The sequence below is a fragment of the Bombina bombina genome, chromosome 7 (genome assembly GCF_027579735.1).
Source record: "Bombina bombina isolate aBomBom1 chromosome 7, aBomBom1.pri, whole genome shotgun sequence".
Classification (NCBI taxonomy): domain Eukaryota; kingdom Metazoa; phylum Chordata; class Amphibia; order Anura; family Bombinatoridae; genus Bombina; species Bombina bombina.
In genome coordinates this window covers 311,168,146-311,192,153 of record NC_069505.1, presented here as the reverse complement: position 1 = coordinate 311,192,153, position 24,008 = coordinate 311,168,146, and the positions used below count along the sequence as shown (strand labels likewise).

The 24,008-nt window shown below is 36.0% G+C and overlaps 1 protein-coding gene across 3 annotated transcripts in view; it reads left to right on the top strand.

Annotated features, from left to right (window-relative positions):
- The window catches only part of CHL1 (cell adhesion molecule L1 like), a 214,426-nt gene that overhangs the window by 53,121 nt on the left and 137,297 nt on the right, over positions 1-24,008 (top strand). Inside the window, exons 2-6 of one of the 3 annotated variants that reach the window (XM_053720932.1) lie at positions 1,462-1,518; positions 7,834-7,994; positions 19,802-19,910; positions 21,438-21,628; positions 22,688-22,810. In XM_053720932.1, the coding sequence (XP_053576907.1) occupies positions 7,907-7,994; positions 19,802-19,910; positions 21,438-21,628; positions 22,688-22,810 (511 nt within the window). In that variant the 5' untranslated portion in view covers positions 1,462-1,518; positions 7,834-7,906. Of the gene's footprint in view, positions 1-1,461; positions 1,519-3,514; positions 3,532-7,833; positions 7,995-19,801; positions 19,911-21,437; positions 21,629-22,687; positions 22,811-24,008 lie in introns of those variants that run through there. The other 2 variants (XM_053720934.1, XM_053720933.1) reach the window with 2 other exon arrangements.

The window sequence follows — 24,008 nt, the reverse complement described above, 5'->3', positions numbered from 1 at the left end:
TTTAAAAACACAGTTATATGGGCACAATAGTGCAATTGTAAAATGCTTTAAAATTTTAGACCATTTTTTTTTTTGCTTTTTTGTATCTCTTTAAAGAAGCACACCAGTAATATTTACATATGGTACGATGAGCACCTGCATCTCTGTGTATTCATTTGACAGTGCCAACACAATTAAGGGTTATATTACAAGTGGAGCACTATTTTGTGTGCCCATAAAAGGGCAAATTTGCCTGTTTACGGGCGCACCTTAAATAATCAGCCATTACTGATTAATGCTCCAGCGAGATCGCAGGAGCACTTTTCGCTTAGCGCAATTAACCAGACCTCTAGTTAATAAAAAAAATGTGCCCCAATTGCCCCAAAATAAAGTGCACAGTTTCTTTCATTAAAAAAAAAATATGAGCATCTTGAAAAAAAAAAATGCACAAAACAGTTATAAGAGGCTAAAGGGAGACTGAACCCAAATGTTATCTTTCATGATTCAGATAGAGCATGCAATTTTAAGCAACTTCATAATTTACTCCTATTATCAATTTTTCTTCATTCTCTTGCTATCTTTATTTCAAAGCAAGAATGTAAGTTTAGAAGCGGGCCCATTTTTGGTCCGTGCTTGCTGATTGGTGGCTAAATGCTGTCCAGGGTTCGGAACCAAAAATTGGCTGGCTCCTTAGCTTAGATGCCTTCTTTTTCAAATAAAGATAGCAAGAGAACGAAAAAAATGATAATAGGAGTAAATTAGAAAGTTGCTTAAAATTGCATGCTCTATCTGAATCATGAAAGAAAAAAATTGGGTTTAGTGTCCCTTTAAAGTGAAGGGATGTGAAGTGTAAGAAAAAACCACCAAGGAAAAGTGCCTTTATATTGAAGTCTATGGGGACTGTGTTTTTACTTTAAATAAGTATGCATATGCGTATGTAAATATATATTTATGTGTTAATATGTGTACGTATATATACACATAGAAACACATAAATATATATCTATATATTCATATACATATATATTTTATAATGTGCAGCCCAACGCTGTGCGACTTACCCCCTGTGCTGCTGAGTTCTTTGCCGTGTCTGGCGGGCATGAGAACGAGGCTCCCTTTGGAGCTTATAGAAGTGCTCTCTCGTGAGCGCAAGGCTTCCAGGCAATGCAAATGAGAGGTCGCGTTCGCATTGCACTTAACTTGTAATACCAGCTCACATTTGCGTGCACCGAGATGACTAAGTGTAGCAAAAATATCACACTCAGAAAAGTGCTCCACTTGTCATCTAGGCATAAATCAATTATAATTCCTAGCCCATTAACATAACTGTGTTATAAAACAATTACCTGAGTCTTAGCTTTTCCAAACATTTATTTGTACTGTATCAATTTTTCTTTTTTTTTTTTTTACATCTTTAACTTAGTATTCTTCAGAAAATCAGCGATTTGTAAATGTATTTTAAAATTTTTATTTTTTTCTCAGGTAAAATACGAAATTATTGTAGAAATTAGCACCAAGTGGGATGGTGAACCATTAAAGGTAAACCCAAAATATTTATTTCATTATTCAGACAGAACATACAATTTTAAACAACTTTCTAATTTATTTATATTATCAATTTTGCTTCAGCCTCTTTCTATCCTTTATTAAAGAAGCAGAAATGCACTACTGGGAGCTAGCTTAACATCTCTGGTTGGCCAATGACAAGAGGCATATACTGTGCACCCACCAATTAGCATCTAGCGCACAGTAGTGCATTGCTGCTCTTGAGTCAGAAATTTCTAAGTATGCTTTTTAACAAAGCATACCAAGAAAACAAAGCCAATTAAATAATAGAAGGAAACTGGAAAAGTTTTTAAAATTACACTCTCTATCTGAATTATAGAAGTTTAACTTTACTGTCCCTTTAAATAAGAAATAGCTCTCGGGTTTATTTGAGCAGCTGAGGACACATAAGAGAGCATTGAATTTGTAAGTTCAGTAATGAATGGATAATGTTTACCCATTACGCTGCTTTAAAAAGCTCTCTTTTATTGCAGATACTATTTATGCTGCAACAACACTCATATTTCTTCACTAGATGTTCTTTTGTATTGAACCAATTGCTTTTATTTGATTTACTGTATTGTTCCCTGACTCATACGCACATATTGTGTAGTGTTATCTGTTGACAGTGGTGCATATTTGATATTGAACATTGCTTTTTATTAGACATATAGGGAACACACTCTTTTGCCTGATTGGCAAGTATTTATAACTGTACAGATCAATGTTTCATGCAGTAAGGACCTTTCCTGCCATTGCTTTAGAATACATAGGCAACAAATGGATGTAACCATTGCCTTAGCTATTATATTAATGTGACTGTGGTGGTTAAAGTGACAAAAAACTAAAGTGTTCTCCCCAGGACCTTTTTAGCAGGTGCACCACCCAGCTGATTTACTAACTAACCATCCGGCTAAAGTTGAAGCCAATATTAAAGGGGTAGTAAACTTACAAACTAATGTTATATATAATTCTGCACATAGTGCATCACGGTAACACTGTTGCGCCATTAAAATGAATGTAGCTCGCTCCCGCTGCTAGACCAGAGCGGGAGCGAGCTACATTCATTTTAATGGCGCGACCGGGCACACTGTGACTAGACAGTGTTTCCGCGATGCGCTGTGTAAAAACCAGACCCGCTCAGTAGGGCAAGGAGCAGCGTTCTGGTAAAATGAACCTTTACATAAAAAAATTCTGCAATAATTTAATGTATACATCTGCCGGTAAGCGTAAGTTTACTGCCCCTTTAAAGGAATAGTCTTGTCAAAATTAAATTCATGATTCAGATAGAGCATGCAATTTTAACAAACTGTTTAATTTACTCCTTTTATCAATTTTTCTTTGTTCTCTTGGTATCTTTATTTGAAAAAGCAAGAATATAAATTTACCAGCCTGCCCATTTTTGGTTCAGCACCTGGGTAGCGCTTGCTGATTGGTGTCTAAGTGTAGTCAGCAATCAGCAAGTGCTACCCAGGTTCTGAACCAAAAATGAGTCGGCTCCTAAGCTTAAATTCTTGCTTTTTCAAATGAAGATACTAAGAGAACAAAGACAAATTAATAATAGGAGTAAATTAGAAAGTTGCTAAAAATTGCATGCTCTATCTGAATCATTAAAGTTTAATATTGACTAGATTATCCCTTTAAGCTAAAATTTGCCAGTATTAAAAATGTTCAATTTTTATTACACAAATTATTATTAAATATATTTATGTAACATTATGCAATTAATTTGTTCTTTGGATTGCTAAAAATGATAGAATATTAGAAAATATTACACTGCCCCCACCTGGCTACTTCATAATGCCACCCCAACTCAACCTCAATGTAAAACATATTATTTTTAATAAACATTAACAATACAGGGCCAGATTAAAAGTGGAGCGCAGAATATAATGGATATAATGAGAACTGTCTCAGAAGCCTAACAGAAGCAATCAAGGGGACGGCTGTTGGTGTTCAGGGGAGTGACGGTGAAACTCTTCTATGCGGCTAAGTAAAGCTGAGGCTGTAAGTTTTTTCACAAAAAGAACAATTCCAGAACAAGAGGTCATGATCTCTAGTTGTAGTTAGTAGGTGGGGAAGCATTTCTTCATAGAAAGAGTGATTAATTCATGGAATTAACTTCAATTAGAGGTGATAAGGAGAAACACTATGGGGGACATTAAGAATGCCAGGGATAAGCGCAACGCTATCCAGAGGCGTAACTAGAAACCACAGGGCCCAGGTGCAAGGCCAAGGTGCAAGAATCTACTAAGAAGGGCCCCCCACCACCCCCAAAAAAAGTGAATTTGATACATATCTTTTTTTTTTTTTAACATTTAACACAGAAAAAAAATGTGAATCAGATTACATGTCTACAAAAGGAGGTACCCTGTGCCCACAGTCTGTGAGATGGTCTGACCCCCTATAACTGTATATAGTGACACTGTTTAACCCACCAGTACTGTATATTGCGACCTCTGCACCCCCTGTAGTTTCGCCCCTGAGGCTATCCTACAAGCTAAATAAGTTTACACTTTGGGCAGACTTGTTAGGCCTATGGTTCTTATCTTCCATAAATATTTGTGTTTCTATGTGAGCTGGATGAAGCGCCATTGATTATAAGGGAGAGGATTTTGTAACCTGTGGTGGTGACGGGCAGTTAAAAATCTTTGAGAATTTCACAATATTCAAGTTGAGATGTTGTGGCCATGGGCGTCCTGAGAAATTTTTCCAGGGGGGAGGGGCAATACAGTGAGATATGCTCAGCCAATAAACAAACACATATGATATATATATATATATATATATATATATATATATATATATATATTATATTATATATATATATATATATATATATATATATATATATATATTTATATATATATATATATATATATATATATGCAGGGAGTGCAGAATTATTAGGCAAATGAGTATTTTGACCACATCATCCTCTTTATGCATGTTGTCTTACTCCAAGCTATATAGGCTCGAAAGCCTACTACCAATTAAGCATATTAGGTGATGTGCATCTCTGTAATGAGAAGGGATGTGGTCTAATCACATCAACACCCTATATCAGGTGTGCATAATTATTAGGCAACTTCCTTTCCTTTGGCAAAATGGGTCAAAAGAAGGACTTGACAGGCTCAGAAAAGTCCAAAATAGTGAGATATCTTGCAGAGGGATGCAGCACTCTTAAAATTGCAAAGCTTCTGAAGCGTGATCATCGAACAATCAAGCGTTTCATTCAAAATAGTCAACAGGGTCACAAGAAGCGTGTGGAAAAACCAAGGCGCAAAATAACTGCCCATAAACTGAGAAAAGTCAAGCGTGCAGCTGCCAAGATGCCACTTGCCACCAGTTTGGCCATATTTCAGAGCTGCAACATCACTGGAGTGCCCAAAAGCACAAGGTGTGCAATACTCAGAGACATGGCCAAGGTAAGAAAGGCTGAAAGACGACCACCACTGAACAAGACACACAAGCTGAAACGTCAAGACTGGGCCAAGAAATATATCAAGACTGATTTTTCTATGGTTTTATGGACTGATGAAATGAGAGTGAGTCTTGATGGGCCAGATGGATGGGCCCGTGGCTGGATTGGTAAAGGGCAGAGAGCTCCAGTCCGACTCAGATGCCAGCAAGGTGGAGGTGGAGTACTGGTTTGGGCTGGTATCATCAAAGATGAGCTTGTGGGGCCTTTTCGGGTTGAGGATGGAGTCAAGCTCAACTCCCAGTCCTACTGCCAGTTTCTGGAAGACACCTTCTTCAAGCAGTGGTACAGGAAGAAGTCTGCATCCTTCAAGAAAAACATGCTTTTCATGCAGGACAATGCTCCATCACACACGTCCAAGTACTCCACAGCGTGGATGGCAAGAAAGGGTATAAAAGAAGAAAATCTAATGACATGGCCTCCTTGTTCACCTGATCTGAACCCCTTTGAGAACCTGTGGTCCATCATCAAATGTGAGATTTACAAGGAGGGAAAACAGTACACCTCTCTGAACAGTGTCTGGGAGGCTGTGGTTGCTGCTGCACGCAATGTTGATGGTGAACAGATCAAAACACTGACAGAATTCATGGATGGCAGGCTTTTGAGTGTCCTTGCAAAGAAAGGTGGCTATATTGGTCACTGATTTGTTTTTGTTTTGTTTTTGAATGTCAGAAATGTATATTTGTGAATGTTGAGATGTTATATTGGTTTCACTGGTAAAAATAAATAATTGAAATGGGTATATATTTGTTTTTTGTTAAGTTGCCTAATAATTATGCACAGTAATAGTCACCTGCACACACAGATATCCCCCTAAAATAGCTATAACTAAAAACAAACTAAAAACTACTTCCAAAACTATTCAGCTTTGATATTAATGAGTTTTTTGGGTTCATTGAGAACATGGTTGTTGTTCAATAATAAAATTAATCCTCAAAAATACAACTTGCCTAATAATTCTGCACTCCCTGTATATACACATATACACACACACATACATACATACATACATACATACATACATACATATACAATGTTCTCCACAGAAAATGTTGCCAGCTGGTTGGCATTTTAAAGTAGCCGATTGGGGTAGTGTAATATGTTCTAATATTAAATCATTTTCACCTAGCCAAAGCACAAATTAATTGCACCATTTAATATAAATGTATTTTATAAAAAGCTGTGCAATAAAAATGTAACATTTTTAATTCTGGCTATTTTTAGCTTAATATTGGCTAACTTTTTAGCAGAGTGGTCAGTAAAAACAGCTGGGTGGTACATGCATTAAAAGGGTCCTGGGGTTAATACTGAATATATATAGCCTGGTGAGTTGCTTGCAGTTTTAAATATATGTGGGTGTCTGAGGAAGGCAAGAGGGAAAAAATGCCCCCTTATGTCTTATTTTATTGTATAGATTAGACAGATAATGAGATAGATAGACAGACAGAGATATAGAAAAATGATAGATAGACAGAGAGATAGGTAGGTTGATAGATAGACAGACAGACATATAGATAGACAGACAGAGAGATAGATAGATGGAAGATAGATAGATGATAGAGAGACAAAGAGAAAGATAGATGGATGGATAGATAGATAAATTATAGATAGATGAGAGATAGATAGATAGATAGATAGATAGATATAGACAGAGAGACAGATAGATAGACAGATAGATAGATATAGACAGAGAGACAGATAGATAGACAGAGAGAAAGAAAGATAGATAAATGATAGGTAGATACAGACAGACAGATATGGATAGATAGATAGATAGATAGATAGATAGATAGATAGATAGATACAGTAGATAGATGAAAGATAGATAGATACAGACCAACAGACAGACAGAGAGATAGATAGAAATATAGATAGATAGATAGATGGATAGATAGATAAAGTAGCATGTGTGTATACTAATGTAATAATTTTTTTTTGCATCTGTGCATGCCTATGTTTTCCTTCCCTGTTTTTTTTTTAACATGTATGTAACTGAATATATATTATCTCAAACACATGGGGACACTATGTACAGTCCCTGTTTTGTTACATGTATGTGACTGAATATATATTGTCTAAAACACATGGGGACACAGTGTACAGTCCCTGATTTGTTACATGTATCTGAATGAATATATATTGTCTCAAACACATGGGGACACAGTGTACAGTCCCTGATTTGTTACATGTATCTGAATGAATATATATTGTCTCAAACACATGGGGACACAGTGTACAGTCCCTGATTTGTTACATGTATCTGAATGAATATATATTGTCTCAAACACATGGGGACACAGTGTACAGTCCCTGATTTGTTACATGTATCTGAATGAATATATATTGTCTCAAACACATGGGGACACAGTGTACAGTCCCTGATTTGTTACATGTATCTGAATGAATATATATTGTCTCAAACACATGGGGACACAGTGTACAGTCCCTGATTTGTTACATGTATCTGAATGAATATATATTGTCTCAAACACATGGGGACACAGTGTACAGTCCCTGTTTTGTCACATGTATCTGAATGAATATATATTGTCTCAAACACATGGGGACACAGTGTACAGTCCCTGTTTTGTTACATGTATCTGAATGAATATATATTGTCTCAAACACATGGGGACACAGTGTACAGTCCCTGATTTGTTACATGTATCTGAATGAATATATATTGTCTCAAACACATGGGGACACAGTGTACAGTCCCTGATTTGTTACATGTATCTGAATGAATATATATTGTCTCAAACACATGGGGACACAGTGTACAGTCCCTGATTTGTTACATGTATGTGACTGAATTTGCTTTGTCTCAGACACGCAGGTGCAGCCGACTTGACCACATGACAGACCAGCATAGCCTTTTATGTCTGGCTTTAGATCTACACAATGAGGATGATCTTGAAATGCATAGAAGTTTCTTCCTGGGTTCTATTTTTTCTAAATTGCTGTAATGCTGTAGAAATTCCATATTTTGGTAAGTTATACATCTGTATTTTTTACACATTTATGTTGTGAAATGATCATTACATTCTGCTTAAGCTAATCTGTTCTTAAACTAGTAAATAAATAATAAGAATCCTCATTTTATGAACAGACTTCAGTGTGATAATCTAGCAAATACTGTTCCTTTTTAAAAATACATAAGTATATAATCTAATAGCATAAACAGTGTAATGGTATATAATGCAGGCAATTGCTATCTAATTATTTCAGTCTGGCCTGGATGGTTACTAAGGAATGAAGCGATGGGTTTTTGTTTGCCCTGTGAAGGATTACAGTCAGATTTAATCTTTCAGATTGAAATTTTATAAATTTGGTTAATAGTATCTCTAATTTCAATGATTTGAAATAATGCAATTGATTTAATATTTATTTTTAATTAATAAAAAAAACATTTCCAGTGCAATCTTTCCTTGATTTTACATTGTATGATTTATGCTTAAATGGAAATACTGTTGCAAAAATGCACTAATGCATTAGAGGATATTATTACTGAACTAATATTTACCCCTAAACTAGCAAAGGGGTTAGACTACTGGTTTTCAAACCTGTGCTCAGGCCTCCCTAATAGGACAGATTTTGAGGATATCTGAACTGGAGCGCAGGTGAAATAATCAGCTGATTAGTAAACATGCGGCTAGCTTACGAGTCTTGCGTTATGAGTAAAAAAGCAGCATTAAGCCTCATAACGCTGCTTTTTTACTACCGCTGCTATTACGAGTCTTGCAGGTTTAGGGGTACCGTACACTTTTTTTGGCCTTACCGCAAATCAACTTACGCAAATTGCGTTTAGTTTTTTTTCTATGGGACTTCCATATTACAAGCTTGTCCTGGGAGGCCAAAAAGTGAGCGGTACAGCCTATCCCGCAAGATTCGTAACGCATTTTAAAGTCAGTAGTTATGAGTTTTACACTACAACGCTGTAGCAAAAAACTCATAACTAAAGTGCTAAAAAGTACACTAACACCCATAAACTACCTATTAACCCATAAACCGAGGCCCTCCCGCATTGCAAATACTAAAACAAATGATTAACCCCTAATCTGCCACTGCGGACATTGCCACCACTAGAATAAACATATTATCCCCTAAACTGCAGCACTCCCGCCTCGCAAACACTAGTTAAATATTATTAACCCATAATCTGCCACTCCTAACATCGCCACCACCTACCTACATTTACCTGTAAAATAAAACCTAACCTAAGTTACACTAACACCTAACACTACACTACAATTAAATAAATTACCTAAATTAAATACAATTAAATAAATTTAATACAATTACCTAAATTACAAAAAAACAAAACACAAAATTACAGAAAATAAAAAACTAATTACAAGATCTTTAAACTAATTACACCTAATCTAATAGTCCTATCAAAATAAAAAAAGCCCCCCAAAATAAAAAAACCCATAGCCAAAACTAAACTACCAATAGCCCTTAAAAGGGCCTTTTGCGGGGCATTGCCCCAAAGAAATCAGCTCTTTTACCTGAAAACAAAAATACAAACAACCCCCCCAACACTAAACCCTAACTAAAAAAACCTAAGCTCCCCATTGCCCTAAAAGGGCATTTAGCTCTATTGCGGCCCAAAGCCCTGACCTAAAAATAAAACCCACCCAATACACCCTTAAAAAATCCTAACACTAACCCCTGAAGATCCACTTACAGTTTTGAAGGTCCAACATACATCCTCAATGAAGCCGGGAGAAGTCCTCAACGAAGCCAGGAGAAGTCTTCATCCAAGCGAGTAGAAGTGGTCCTCCAGACGGGCAGAAGTCTTCATCCAGACGGCATCTTCTATCTTCATCCATCCGGCGCAGAGCGGCTCCATCTTCAAGACATCCGGCGCGGAGCATCCTCTTCAATCGACGTCTTCTTGCTGAATGAAGGTTCCTTTAAATGACGTCATCCAAGATGGCGTCCCTTAGATTCTGATTGGCTGATAGAATTCTATCAGCCAATCGGAATTAAGGTTGAAAAAATCCTATTGGCTGATGCAATCAGCCAAGAGGATTGAACTTCAATCCTATTGGCTGATCCAATCAGCCAATAGGATTGAGCTTGCATTCTATTGGCTGATTGGAACAGGTTTATTATAGTGTCGGCGACGTAGGTTGCGGCGACATTGGTGGCGGCAGATTAGGGGTTATTAAATATAATGTAGGTGTCGGCGATGTTGGGGGCAGCAGATTAGGGGTTAATAAGTATATTGTAGGTGTTGTGATGTCCGGTGCGGCAGATTAGGGGTTAATAAGTATAATGTAGGTGTCGGCGATTTCAGGGGCGGCAGATTAGGGGTTAATAAGTGTAAGAGAACCTTTTAAACTAGGCAAAGGGGGGGAGGGTCAATTAGAACAAAGTAGAACAGAGAGATCAGTGTCTGAATATGTCACTCCCTTAATATCTCAAGGAAGGGATGACTTAAGAAATGTCACATTAGAAAGTATAGAGGAAAGTACACCAAGTAGCAGCAGAAAGCACATGAAAATTAAATGTATGACAACAAATGCAAGAAGCATGACAGGTAAAATGGGGGAGCTGACGCTCTTAGTTGCAGAAGAGGACTATGATGTTATCAGTATAACTGAAACTTGGTGGGATGATTCACATGACTGGGCAGTTAACTTAGAGGGGTATACATTATTTAGGAGGGACAGGAATAATAAAAGGGGTGGAGGAATCTGCATGTATATTAAACCTGACCTTAAACCTACAATAAGGGAAGATATTTATGATACAAGTGACAATGTAGAGACCCTGTGGGTTGAAATAAAGAGTGGGGGGAAAAATCCTAAAAAAATATTACTAGGAACATGCTACAAGCCTCCCAACATTAGTGACCCGGAGGAAAATCAACTACTTATCCAAATAGGTAAGGCTGCTAATAACAGTGCTGTAATTATGGGAGATTTTAACTACCCTGATATAAACTGGGCCAATGAAACTAGTAATTCAGCTAAGGGGGATAGATTTTTAAATGTTCTCAGGGATAACTTCTTGTCACAATTAATAGAGGAGCCAACTAGGAGTAAAGCTATATTGGATTTAGTGCTATCAAACAATACAGATATAATATCAAACATAGAAGTTAAAGAACATTTGGGTAACAGTGATCATAACATGGTCACATTTGAAATCTCTTTTCATATGCAGTGTTTTAAAGGCTTAACTAAGACTTTTAATTTCAAGAAAGCAAAATTCAACGATTTAAGGAAATCATTAAATAATATAAATTGGGACAATGTATTTTCTAATAAAAATACAGAGGATAAATGGATAATATTTAAAAATTTGTTAAATAAATATACATATCAATACATACCATATGGTTATAAAAATAAAAATAAAAAAACTAAGCCGTTATGGCTAAATAAAAATGTGTTAAAAGAAATTAGGAAAAAACGTAGGGCATTTAAATTATTAAAAGAAAATAGTACAGACTCAGCATACAATATTTATAAGGAATGTAACAAAGCATGCAAAAAAGCAATCAAATTAGCCAAAATTGAAAATGAAAAATTAATTGCCAAGGATTCTAAGTCTAACCCTAAAAGGTTCTTTAAGTACATAAATAGCAAAAAATCTAAGAAGGATAATATAGGTACATTAAAATGTGTGGAGGGTAGCATGATAAATAATGACAGGGAGAAGGCTGAGGTACTAAACCAGTTTTTTTTCTTCAGTATACACAAGAGAGGAACCATTGAATGATACTTTGGAACAGAATAGAACATGCCAGTCCATACCACTAACTGGGTTTTGTTTAGAGGATATCAGGAAAAACTAAAAAATATTAAGGTAAATAAAACTCCAGGCCCAGATGGAATACACCCAAGGGTGTTAAGTGAACTTAGCACTGTTATAGACAAACCTTTACTCTTAATTTTTCAAGACTCATTATCCTCAGGCATGGTACCCCAGGATTGGCGTAAAGCTGATGTGGTGCCACTCTTCAAAAAGGGAAGCAGGGATGATCCAGGAAGCTATAGACCAGTTAGTCTGACATCAATAGTGGGGAAGATATTTGAAGGGATTATAAGGGATTATATTGATGAGCATATTCGTGTAAACAAGATTATGAGTTCTAATCAGCATGGCTTTAGGAGAAATAGATCATGTCAAACTAATCTAATTAGATTCTACGAGGAAGTAAGTAAAAATATAGATAAAGGGGAATCAGTTGATGTGATATACTTAGATTTTGCAAAGGCATTTGATACAGTGCCACATGAGAGATTAATGCACAAAATTAAGGGACTGGGAATAGCTAAAAATGTTAGCTCATGGATAAATAACTGGATAAAAGATAGGGAGCAACGAGTAGCAGTAAATGGATCATACTCAGATTGGACAAAGGTAATCAGTGGCGTCCCCCAGGGATCAGTACTGGGCCCTGTTCTTTTTAATATTTTTATAAATGACTTGGAGCAAGGATTAAATAGCGACATCTCTATTTTTGCAGATGATACTAAGTTAAGTAAGGTCATTAGGTCAGAGCAGGATGAACTCTCTTTGCAAAGGGATTTGCTAAAATTAGAACTATGGGCAAGTGAATGGAAAATGAGATTTAATACGGAAAAATGTAAGGTTCTACATTTTGGAAGTAAAAATAAGCAGGCTATGTATTTTTTAAATGGGACAAGACTTAGCCAAACACAGGAGGAAAGGGATTTGGGAGTAGTAATAGATAACAAGCTAAAGATGAGTGCACAATGCAGGGCAGCGGCTTCAAAGGCTAATAAGATACTAGCATGTATTAAAAGAGGTATTGATTCAAGGGAGGAAAGCATAATTCTGTCATTATATAAAGCCCTGGTAAGACCTCACCTTGAGTTTGGAGTGCAGTTCTGGGGACCGATTGCTAAAAAAGATATTGCAGAACTAGAAAAAGTTCAGAGAAGGGCCACAAAGCTAATAAGGGGATTGGAGAAATTAACCTATGAGGAGAGGCTAGCCAAACTGGGTCTGTTCTCTTTAGAAAAAAGGCGCTTGAGAGGTGACATGATTACTTTATATAAATATATTCAAGGCCCATATACAGAGATGGCAGAAGCTCTTTTTATTCCAAGAAAATTGGTTCTGACAAGAGGTCATAATTTAAGGTTGGAGGAAAGGAGATTTAATCTCCTGCAACGGAAACGTTTTTTCACTGTAAGAGCAATAAAATTGTGGAACTCATTACCAAAGGAGGTAGTGAATGCCAATACCATAGATACATTTAAAAATAGTCTGGATAAATTTCTGTATATAAACAAAATTCATGGATATGATTTCTAGTATTAAATGGGTCACATTTTAATGGGGTTATTTAAGCTTAACTGGAGCTTTTTGTAAGTATTTTAGATTTGTATAGGTTGAACTCGATGGACTTCAGTCTTTTTTCAACCTTATCTACTATGTTACTATGTAAGATCAGGGGTGTTTAGACTCTGGTTTATGTTAGGGTTTTGTTTCCCCATAGGAATCAATGGGGCTGCGTTATGGAGCATTACGCTGCTTTTTTGCAGGTGTTAGGCTTTTTTTCAGCCGGCTCTCCCCATTGATGTCTATGGGGAAATCGTGCACGAGCACGTACAACCAGCTCACCGCTGACTTAAGCAGCGCTGGTATTGGAGTGCGGTATGGAGCTCAATTTTGCTCTACGCTCACTTCTTGCCTAATAACGCCGGGTTTATAAAAACCTGTAATACCAGCGCTGTAGGTAAGTGAGCGGTGACAATAACGTGCAAGTTAGCACTGCACCCCTCAACACGCAAAACTCGTAATCTGGCCGATGGCTATTTTACCTGCTCACACCCAAGGTAATCCTGAAAATCTAGCCTGTTAGGGAGGTCTTAGGACAGGTATGAAGACTAATGGTTTAGACATATAGGCCTCTGTTTCCATCTATCAGCAATTTGCTCCAGAAAATTATTTTTGATTTCTGACTAAATTAGGAGCTGAGTTTCTCGACTGATCACAATGCTTTATTGTTTAGTTTGTTAAAAGAGAACACGTTGTCAACAGAAAAGCAACCTAAAAGGATATTTTGAAACACATACAATAGCCCATTCATACCTCTTAAGGTTTCAGGAAAGCTATATAAATGCAGGGCCAGACAGGCAATAAAAATCAACCCTGGAAAAATTGACCAGTCCTATAGACCTTGAGTCTATATATGTGTACCTTTGTGTGTGTGTGTGTATGTATGTATGTATGTTTATCTCTCTCTCTCTCTCTCTCTCTCTCTCTATATATATATATATATATATATATATATATATATATATATATATATATATATATATATGTTATGGGTAAAGTCAAAAATCCGGGTAATCCTAGTTTTACCAGAGTAAGCCCTATCTACACTATTTTATTGCCTCTGCCGGGGGGTTCAAGGAAGGCGCCCCACTGATCCTCTTTCATCCACCCAAAGTGAACCTTGGGGAATGAGGTTTACAAGGGGGGATTTGTCCCCCTTTGAACTACCCAGGAAGAGGCAAAAAAGATAGTGAAGATGTGTGAATTACAGTGCATTGTATATATGTTTGATGCAGTGACTCAATGCACTCTGAGATTTATTATGTTACATAAGGCTTTACCCACAGCCACTTGGGTAATGTCAGGTTTACCTGGGTAATGCTAGGATTACCCAATTTCTTACTTTACCCGCAGCAAATATATATATGTGTGTGTGTGTATAAATATATATTTCTAATTCACGCTTGAATTGTTATGATTGTCACTTTTGGTACAGATATCATAACTGGGCTTTCAAATGGGATGGCACCTTCATGTCCAGAATTTCAAATGAGGTCATGCCTCCATAATTGGGATATAAAACTAGACTGCACCTTAATGATTGGGACATAAAATGGGACTGCGCCTTCGTGATCGCGATTTAAAATGGGATCATATGTCCATGAATGGGATATAAAATGAGATCAAGCCTCCGTGATTGGAATATAAAACGGGATCACGCCTCCGTGATTGGAATATAAAATGGGTTAACACCTTCATGATTGGGATATAAAATGGGAGGTCGCCTTTGTGACTGCAAAGAAAAAGCCCTTTCACATGCTATTTCCAGTTTTTACGGCTACAATGTTGAAATCCCGGTCACAGGAAAGCAATCTCATTTGAAAGCCCGATCACAAAGGTTCGGTTCCTTTTAAAATCCTTCAACAATCGCACAATCAATAATTGAAAATATTGTAAAATAAAAAAGTGATTGTAACATATAGTGTATAAAGTGTCAATCTAATCACAAAGCAAATATGCCCAATATACCCATCATGCTGTATATGTTTACCAGTTATCAAGTTGGATTTGGATTAAAATAGGTTAATCTCATATAAATGAGTATTTCCCTTACACATTATAAAGGGGTTAATTCAAAAGAACTGTTCTGTAACCCTAAGAGGTGTGAAAGGACCATTGTCATATTATGTTGGATTCCCAAATATAATCTGATAACAAGTATTTAACAAATGAAAACATATTTTAGAGAACTTTTCTATTGAAAACTCATTTGCAGCTGTGGGCATTTAGTGGTGAATTTATTCTGGATTGTAATCACCCAAGAAACACAATTCCCATATCAGCTCCTAATAACTCGGTTTTGGCTGATATGGGAATTTTGTTTCTTGGGTGATTACAATCCAGAATAAATATTGTGATTGACACATGTTCCTTACCCTTGGTTAAAGGGACACTGAACCCAAACATTTTCTTTTGTGATTCAGATAGAGCATGCAATTTTAAGCAACTTTCTAATTTACTCCTATTATCAATTTTTCTTCGTTCTCTTGCTATCTTTATATGAAAAAGAAGGCATCTAAGCTTTTTTCTTGGTTCAGTACTCTGGATAGCAGTTTTTGATTGTTCGATAAATGTATCCACCAGTCAGCAAGGACAACCCAGGTTGTTCACCAAAATGGTCCGGCATCTAAACTTACATTCTTGCATTTCAAATAAAGATACCAAGAGAATAAAGAACAGTTGATAATAGGAGTAAATTAGAAAGTTGCTTAAAATTTCATGATGTATCTGAATCACAAAAGAAAAAAAATTGGGTTCAGTATCCCTTTAAATATTGTTGCTTTGATGATTCCTGTTTTTAAAGCAGTTTGTCAATACATCTTTTGATTTAATATAACCTGCTGCTGGTTAAAAGGACATGAAACAAAAAAAAAATGATTTCATGATTCAGATAGAGCATGCAATTTTAAACAACTTTTTTTTTATTAAATTGTCTTCATTCTCTTGGTATCTCTAATTAAAAAGCACGGATGTAAGCTCAGGATAGTGAATATGTCTTTAGCACTATGGCAGCAGTTTTGCAAGAATGGTATCCATCTGCAAGAGCACTAGATGGCAATACAATTTCCTGTCATGTAGTGCTTCAACAAAGAATTCCATAGGAACAAAGCAAATTTGATATCATAAATAAATTGAATTTTTTTTTTTTTAAATTGTATGCAATGCCTGAATCATTAAAGAACATTTTTGGGTTTCATATCTCTTTAATATTATTATTTTTTAATAAAATGATGTAACTTTAGAGAATTTTTCTTTGCATTTCATGTCCCTTTAATATATATGATAGAATCGACAGTTCACCAAAAAATGTTCTCACCTTTAAATTCCACTTTACCTGCTGAAGTGTATTAAATTATTTACAAGTAGCTCCTTTACCCTTATTTTGTCATTTTAAATAACTGATTTAGCCTGTGGTATCCCCACCTATACTGTTGGGTGATTCTGATGTCTATAAAAAATTGGATAGTGATCCCCTTAGAGATATTGTGAAAACTTTAAAAAAAAGAGATTGAAAGGGGTTTACGTTATGAGATCATCAGTCAAAAACTGGCTCAATTCTTGTTAATTAAGAATCCTGTCACTCCAGTTTTTTATGTGATGCCTAAAATCCATAAGTGCTAAACTTACCCTCCTAGCCGCCCCATTGTGGCGGGCATAGGCTCAGTTTTAAGCCCTACAGCCCAGTTTCTGGATAAAATACTGTCACCTCTAGTCAGTACTGGCAAGTCTTATGTCAAAGACACTTTGGATTTTATTTCTAAAATTCAACAATATGAGGATTTACAAGATGTTATGCTGTCTACTTGGGATGTGACATCTCTGTACACTGTCATCCCCCATGGTGTGGGGATTGAGAGTGTGCATAGTGCCCTGTCCCTATGTGGTCTATACAGTGATTTACAATGTGATTTTTTGATCCGGTTACTTGAGATGGTATTAACTAACAATTACTTCATGTATGACAAACAATTCATTTTACAAAAGAAGGGGACGGCGATGGGGTCGAATGTGGCTCCATCTTATGCATGTCTTACTATGAATTGGGTAGATGAAAAGTATGTATACACTCATCCTCTGTTTCAGAAAAGGTGTATAGGGTGGATCCGCTATATAGATGACCTGTTCATCTTGTGGCGGGGCACCCCTGAGGAACTTGATATATTAAAAGGTGATATAGAGAGGGAAGTCCCATTTCTAAAGTTTAGTGTGAAAACATGCACGACTAACATTAAGTTCCTTGACACCATGGTATATGTTTCTGAAGGCAGATTACAGACGGATTTGTATACAAAACCGACTGATCGCAACACTTTGTTGCACAGATCTAGTTTTCACCCTCCTAGAGTCTTTAGAAGTGTACCAAAGTCCCAACTCATACGAGTGAATAGAATTGTCAGTGACCCAGAAAAACGTCAGGCAAGATCAGGACAAATGGTGGAGAAATTCATCAAGATAAGGTATAGCCCACATGAATTTAGCCAGATTCAGGTGGATCCTACTGTTGATGCTGTGGATAAAACCATAGGATTTCCTAATAGGATCTCATTTGTTAGCACTTTCAGTACTATGAGTAATAGTATTTTTCATATCATCAAGAAGAATTGGTTTATGCTAAAGGAAGCCTATCCTGACATATTGGAATTCAAAGTATTCCCCAGAGCAGCTTACCGCAAAGGCAACACCATGGGTAAGAAATTGGTGTGTGTACATATCAATACCACTACTAAGGGACAAACGTTTTTGGGCACCCCTAGGAATGGGACTTTCCCATGCCTGGGGTGTGCACAATGTTATAGCGTAATTAAAGGAGGGGAAATATCTCATCCCTATACAGGCAAGAAATTTAAGATCCCAGGGTATTTTACATGTAACTCCACATATGTGGTATACGCTCTTAAGTGCCCATGTGGGCTATTATATATAGGCGAGACCACCCAGAAGGTCAAGGACCACTTCTGTCAGCATAAATCTAACATTGGTAATGATAAACAATCTCATCTTCCTGCCCCCTCCCATTTTCTGGATAAAGGCCATCAAGCCAATCAATTAAGATTTATGGTCATTGACCATGCTAGTAAAAAATCCAGAGGAGGTGACAGGTTGAGAGATTTATTGTATAAGGAAGCCAAATGGATTTGGTTATTATTAGATACTATGTCACCAAAGGGGCTCAACAGAGAATTTGACCTTTTGCCATTAATTTAAACTGTATTCTCTTAGTATTATACTGTATTTTTTTATCCTATTGTGCTTTTCCTCTTTTCTGTTTAGCAATATTGTTTTTAATTGTATATGTTTGTTGGACCAATCTTCCAGTCAGTCTCTAATGGGTTAACAATTGATATTTTTTCCATTAAGTTGCTGTGTGTTGTCATGCTGTTGCACACGCCCCTTGTTAGCTTGGGGATTGTCCCTTCATTAATTGCCTTGTGAATAAAGTCTTGTTCACAATTTAGTATATGTAAGCTTGAGAAAGAGCCAAGTAGCCTTGAAACGTTGCTCTAATAAAAGGTGTTTCCTGCTACAAGAGTGCTACCTTCTTTTTCTTTTTGTTCTATCTATCCCCACCTATACTGAAAGTTTCTATACTGGAGTCTATGCTATTGATAAACCTATGTAAACACAGCCAGCAGAAAGACACCCCCAGTGGGTTGCATGATAGTTAAGTAATAAAATGATAATGTTCCATTTTCTCTAAGTATTGAGCTTTGGTTTACTGACAAATATAGAATATGGAAGCTAGTGTGTGTACACAAAGTGATAACATAATGAGATCTATATTAACTGCAAGCTCAAACCACTGTAATAGGCTGTGGTTTAAAATCACAAAACCAGCTTCTTCATATACACAAATAAACCTGAAAATACAATTTCTCATACATTATATACTCTGCTACTGGTATAACAAGCCATTGGAAATACATTAATTGAAACAATTTTTTTACAGTGTACTGTCCCTTTAATGTCCCTTAATATTGCTGCAATACACTTAGCCAATAGTATATTCCTCTCCTGTTTATAATCCCTGTTCTAGATAACTTTCTTTGATAACTTTTTCTGTACATTCTTCAAATCTGAGCAACATAAGTAATGGTGGGCAAATAATAATTTAGTTTAATCTTGTCTATACATAGCTTCTGTAGTCATAACCTGAATTAAAAATCACTAGGGATACTAATCAACTTGTCTTACAGCATATTGTTTGCCTGTGATTTTGTTCTAATTAGACTTGATGCAATTTGTGTCATTAGAACAAATTTAAATGTCAGTTTCCGCTGTAACTTTAATGACATAAGTCAAGTTGTGACATTTTGTCTGTTGCTGCACAATGAAAATATTTTAAAGTCAATGAAATATAATCTCATCCTGTCGAAGGATAATTTTGAAGCTCCTAAATACTTCTATATAATGAGTAATTGTGTTATTGCGCTCTCCTCCTTTCAATGAAAGTTCCTATTTTCCTATTTTAAGTTGAACAGTTGCCAACAATTACAAGTGTGAACCCGAAGACCCAGATTGCCTTTCCTGAGGATGAAGAATTCCAAATCAAGTGCAACGCAACAGGAAATCCATCCCCGACGTGAGTAGGGCGGCAACCGATAATTCACAAAAACTCTTACAGCTTTATGCATAATCACACTCTGAAAAGTACATAAAAACCCAAATTAGAATTTTTTTGTGAGCCAGATAGAGCATATATTTGTTTTTAAAACAGCTTCCAATTTATTACTATTATCAAGTTAACTTTGTTCTCTTGATATCCTTTGTTGAAGAGCATCTAGCTAGGCTAAGGAGTGGGCACTGCTGTCATTTAGGGCTCTTGCAAATGTATAGCATTGTTAAAAATACTTCTGCTCAAATACTGCCATAAAGTGCTCTAGGCAAGTGCTTGCCTGCTTTCCAACAAAGGATATCAAAAGAACAAAGTAAAATTGATGCTAGTAGTAAACTAGAAATGTTTTTAAAATTATATGCTCTGTCTGAATTATAAAAATGTGGGTTTTATGTACTTTGTCCTCGTTCCTTTTATTGAAACACAGCTCCTTTCCATAAAAGCATACTGAGGTAGGTTCAGGAATGTGCACATGCCTTGAGAACTACATGACAGCAATTCTTTCAATAATGTTTGCAAATATTGATATAGTGCTGAAGACATATGCACGCTCCCGAGCCTACCCCAGTATCTTCTTATGGAAAGGAGCTAAGTTTAGAAAGGATAACAAGAGAAAGAGGTACATTTGATATATAAGTAAGCTGTATCTTTTTTAAAGTCAGAATTTAAACTTTCCTGTCTTCAGATAGAGCATTCAATTTTAAACAACGATCCAATTTACTTCTAAAATCTAATTTCTTAGTTTGTTTTGGTATTTTACATTGAAAAACAAACCTAGGTAGTCTCAGGTGCAGCAATGCAGGACTGGGATCTAGCTGATGATTGGTGGCTGCTCATATATGCCTTTTGTCCTTGGCTCACTTGATGTGTTCAGCTAGCTCCCAGTAGCGCATTGCTCTTTTAACAAGGCATTAAGCTAATTTGGTGATAGAAGTAAATTGTAAAGATGTTTAAAATTGCATGCTCAATAGGAATTACAATTTTTGTTTTTACTTTATGTTCCTTTAAATATTCCCCTTATCAACTATCAAACTCCAATGCCCTTTATTTTCTCCAAAACAAATTAAAGAAATCCAAAAGAAGCTTAGAACTTACCTTTCTCTTCACCTGCCACCTTCATAGCACTCTCCTCCCAAGCCTAGCTCTGACTATGGAGACTTTCCTACAAAACCAAGTCTGTGATTCTCATTAAAATTATTTGTCTTATCAAAGCTTTCAGCCATCCCACATTTTGTAGAATGATGCTTTTTCGGGAATTCTGTCCCTCATACAACTTTCCTTTTATATGTCCCACTCTTAAATTCATGGACTTGTCTACATAGCACCAAACTATGCCCACAGACCTCAAACTCCCCTGAACCATCTAAAAATGCCCCCTGAATGCCCCTGCTTTGTCCTATTGCTCCCAGTCTTGGAATTAAAAAAAAAATCTAATTTGAGAGGTATGCCTTAGTACATGTGACCATATAAAATATGCAACTTTATTTCACCCAGATACCAATGGACAAAAGATGGAAAACCATATGATCCATTTACAGACCCCAATGTACGGACAAAGAATAATTCAGGAACATTCATACTCCATAATGTTGCCAACATAACCTCCTACAATGGAACATACCGCTGTGATGCCTCCAACAAGCTGGGCACAGCCATCTCTGAAAAGACTACTTTTCTTGTCCCTGGTAGGTATTACTTTTTAAGAAATAAAAGAGAAGAGCGAGTGCTCAACAATTTTAATATATACACATGGTATAAATATATAATCATATTGATTAGCGAGGAAATATTTATTTTAATTGATATTCTCATAGAATAAGGTGACACAAGTCTAAATTAATTTGTCTAGTATTACAAATGCTAGGATTTAAAGAGTGTCCTCACAATTTGTAATAGATCTGTTCAATAAAATAAAATAAAATGAATTGAAGCAATGTATCTCACTGAGAGATGTTTGATGAATCCTTTGGAAAACTAGTCAGCTCCCCGCTTCTAAAACAGCATCAAACCCTGCCATAAAGTGTACAACCTGAATCTTGTTCACCCAACAAATTATAAATTGGGGGGTTAATGTGAGATTTTTTTTTTTTAAAGGATGGGTTTGTTTTGCACCCAAATTGTATAAAACAGATTAAATTACAACAAATCTATGAAATACAAAATTTAAAAATTTCAAATAATATTTGTTCCATTAACTTTTCACAATTAAAAAAACGCCCAAAAATTTGTCCTTTTAAGATACCGTCTCACATACATCATTAAAATGCCACACATAATTTTTCATCACATGGTTGCTATTTATCAGAATAATTGTTTCTAATATATGTATCTCACTACCAAAAAGTCATACCAGTTGGCTCATTACATGCGTACTTCCAATCTTTGCAATGCTTTTAAGTTACCAAAACATGCAAAGGAGTTAACTGCCTAGTAATTATCACTTGAGTGAAAATGCTCTACAGCTCCGAAGCTGAACACAGTGAGCCAATCAGGGACAGCATATGCGAGAAGCCAACAATCATAGGCCAAATTTATCTCTGGAGCCATTATGTATTACCAGTCTGGGGCTATGTGTTTAGACCATTTACATCAAAGTATTTTGTTATTGTCTTTAATGTCGTTTTAACCTTATCGTATCTAAACGGTAGATAAAACTTTTTTTTTTTCATGTCAACTCACATGCTACAATATTTTCCATAGTTTTATCAAATGTATTTCATTTATAAATAATCTCTTTGCTTTAGGAAACACACCATTCCCCAAAGAACATATCCCTCCTATAACAGTGGAAGAGGGAGAATATGTTGTATTACCGTGTGATCCGCCTACTGGAATTCCCCCAATCAAGTTTCATTGGATGTCTGTTAGTAAGTTTGTGCGTACAGAAAGGTGATTCTATCACAATGTTGAATTTAAATGTATAATTTAAGAAAATATAGCAACTTTTTATGAGATACTGTATTTATAATTAATTATCATGTTTATTATTGGGTAAGTGACATACGGTGCTAATTAAGGTAAATTAAAATAATTTATTGTGGAGCACATTTATATAGCCCTTAAAAGGCTAGAGACCTGGGTTATTTAAATTTCATTGTCACTATTCAGTATTTTCACAACAGCCAGGTTTCCTGGGTAGACACACGTAAATTAGCAAACAATTGCAACTAATATTCATTATTTTTTTTTATGATTTATCATATTTTATATGTTTTATCTATAATTTATCCTTTAAAATTGTGCTTTTTGCATTCCCTCCAAAGAAGCTAGATAAGTACCATATTAGGTATGCAATTTTATTTGGCCCAGCTATGGAAAGATTTGAATCAACCCCTAATAGTTTGACCCATGCAACGTTACATTAGATCCAATTATTAATGCACCATTAGTACCATTAAACAGAACTATTTATTTAATCTTTGCAAGGGAGTTATATATATAGGTAAAGTCAGCTCCACTGCAGCAATGCACTGATGATCCTGAGCTTATACCAGATGGTGTTTGGTATCTAGTAAATATGTTGCACCTGACTGGCTCAGCTACAGTGTTTATCTCTGGATCAGTAGCGCATTAGCACTCTCAAAATGACTTTGCAGGGGTTAAACAAATAAGGGTTCATATGAAATCCGTTTATGTGCTTTGTAATGGTAGTTATATTAATTGTTAAACAATCTGAATGCCATTTGTATATGGGCATGGTGAGTATATTGGGCATTTGTATAAGTGGCCACAAATCATCTCATCTTCTATAACGGGATTTTAACTGGTCTCTCACACTGTATGTCATGTAACATGGTTTCAGATATGGGCAAAAGTTCCAAACCTCACTGTACAGAACAAGGTTTGTCTTTGCTGTAGATCTTTTACTGGAAGAAGATGATGATGTGAGGTTCTATTTATCATTATTGTTTTTTTACAAAGTGCCAACATATTACACAATGTTGTCACATTAAGTATACAGTTATGGAGTACAAAAATCAGAAGACAATTACAAAAATCATAAGGGTAGAAGGTCCTGCTCATGAGTCATTATTAGCTGTAAACCATCTATACATAAAATGATCG